The sequence below is a fragment of the Pteropus vampyrus genome, unplaced genomic scaffold, assembly GCF_000151845.1.
Source record: "Pteropus vampyrus isolate Shadow unplaced genomic scaffold, Pvam_2.0 Scaffold291, whole genome shotgun sequence".
Taxonomy (NCBI): Eukaryota; Metazoa; Chordata; class Mammalia; order Chiroptera; family Pteropodidae; genus Pteropus; species Pteropus vampyrus.
This window is the reverse complement of record NW_011889072.1, coordinates 137,165-139,225: the sequence shown is the minus strand read 5'-3', so window position 1 is coordinate 139,225 and position 2,061 is coordinate 137,165. Positions and strand designations below refer to the sequence as shown.

The following is a 2,061-nucleotide window of genomic DNA, read 5'->3' as shown; positions in this document are numbered from 1 at the left end:
GGGAGCGGCCGCAAATGCAGATGGAGCTTCGCTCCTTTGCCCGCCGCTCACCTCCTGCCATGTGGCCCAGTTCCTAATGGGCCAGGACTGGTACTGGTCTGCGGCCCGGGGCCTGGGGACACCCACTGTAGGGTTCCCAAGCCCCAGGGCAGGATGTCCACAGGTCATACCCGCTCTGTGCCCGGCTGTGCTGTGCTGAGTCACATGGTCCTGATTCTCCCTCGCCGTCTGGACAACGAGCCTTAAATCAATCGGCGCCTCCCTTGTCCCTCCTACTTTCCGTGGGAAATGACGAATGTTTAGAAAACGCCTCAGTCTGAGGACCACCTACCCACCCACCACTCGTTCACCAGCTTCCAGAACACTCTGTGCCAGCCAGGGCAGGCACCGGGGTGGCGGAAAGAGCACTAGGCAACCACACCGACCTAATGGCGTCCGAGTTCATCACCTGCGCCCGGTGCTCCTGGGAGTCAGGCCTCGCCAGCCCGCGGTCCTTCTGCCTCTCTCCCGCCCAGTGCGCCCGGGACATCGTCCGGCTCCTCCTCTCCCACAGAGCGGACACCAGCCTGCTGTGGAGCGGCCACTCCCCGCTGTCCCTGTCCATCATCAGCGGGAACGACCTGGTGAGTGAGTGCTGTGCCCCCGGACGGCACACCTGTGAGCTCCCCCCGAGAGCCCCCTCCCCGGTCAGTGGCCGGGGTTTGCTGTTGTGGGTGGCAGTGTGAAGCCCCTGGAGAGGATGGAGCTCCCCGGAAAAGAGGGTGTTGAGAGGAGGGGGAATGAGCAGCGAGGGCCCAGCGGGGCGTGTGGGCGTGCGCCCCCGCGTGCGGCACAGTCACAGCCCTGCAAGCCCCAGGCAGGGACTCCTCAGGTGCAGGGGCCGGTGCCCACCTCCCGCTGCTGCCAAGGGACGTGTTTATCCATTCTGCGCCCACCATCTACCAACTTACCCACCCACTCATCCATCCATCCATCTGTCCATCTGTCCATCCATCCGTCCATCCGTCCATCCGTCCATCCATCCATCCGTCCATCCGTCCATCCGTCCATCCGTCCATCCATCCATCCATCCTTCCTTCTATCCATCCTTCCTCCCATCCACCCATCTGTCCCTCTATCTACCCACCTACAATTCATTCATCCACCCATCCATCCATCTGTCCATCCATCCATCCATCCGTCTGTCCATCCATCCGTCCATCCGTCCATCCGTCCATCCATCCGTCCATCCGTCCTTCTATCCATCCGTCCGTCCGTCCGTCCGTCCGTCCATCCGTCCATCCGTCCATCCGTCCATCCATCCATCCATCCTTCCTTCTATCCATCCTTCCTCCCATCCACCCATCTGTCCCTCTATCCACCCACCTATCAATTCATCCGTCCATGCATATTCCGTCTACCTCTTCGTCCTTGCATTTACCTGTTGTCTTGGAGCATCTACTGTATGCCAGACGGGCCCCCTTTTAGACACTAGGTGTTGAATAAAGCAGCCTCTGCCATCCAGGGTCCTCCACTGGGGGAGACAGACCATAAGCCAGTATGGGACATTGTCAGGAAATACAGACTGACGAGGGAGAGCATGATGAGGGCGGGCTGCTTCGGCAGGGCAGCCAGGTGGGCCTTTCTGGTGAGGGGGCATCGGAGCGGAGGCTGAGGGCACTGTTGGTGCAGGCGGGGCTTCCGTGGCGCTTCCGCAGGGGCCCCGTCTCCTCTGCCTCCTTCCACTCCTGTGCGGAGCCCGTCGCCCAGCAGGCTGTGTGGGCACCTGCCCCGTGCCTGGCTGGCCGAGAGCTTCACTCTGACGGGGTGGGGCTCCTCGGAGAGCCCGATGCTAGTGTCCGTATCCGGCCGCAGCTGCTGTCGCTCCTGGCTTCCTGGGCGGCACCTGGGCTGGTGGCGGAGGACACAGCAGGGGACAGGTGAGACCGGGCCGCTCCGTGTCTGGTCAGGTGATCACAGGCCCAGGTGCCCAGAGGGCAGAGGCAGACCGGCCCCCGGATGCGGGCCGACAGGACGCGCGCCGGACCCGTGCTGCGGGCTCAGCTCCGCCCTGGGATGGGC

The 2,061-nt window shown here is 63.2% G+C and overlaps 1 protein-coding gene across 1 annotated transcript in view; it reads left to right on the top strand.

Annotated features, from left to right (window-relative positions):
- ANKMY1 (ankyrin repeat and MYND domain containing 1) overlaps window positions 1-2,061 on the top strand; it is a 34,583-nt gene that overhangs the window by 21,296 nt on the left and 11,226 nt on the right. Inside the window, exons 11-12 of the mRNA XM_023521079.1 lie at window positions 516-623; window positions 1,555-1,919. Coding sequence (XP_023376847.1) covers window positions 516-623; window positions 1,555-1,919 — 473 coding nt within the window. The remainder of the gene's footprint in view (window positions 1-515; window positions 624-1,554; window positions 1,920-2,061) is intronic.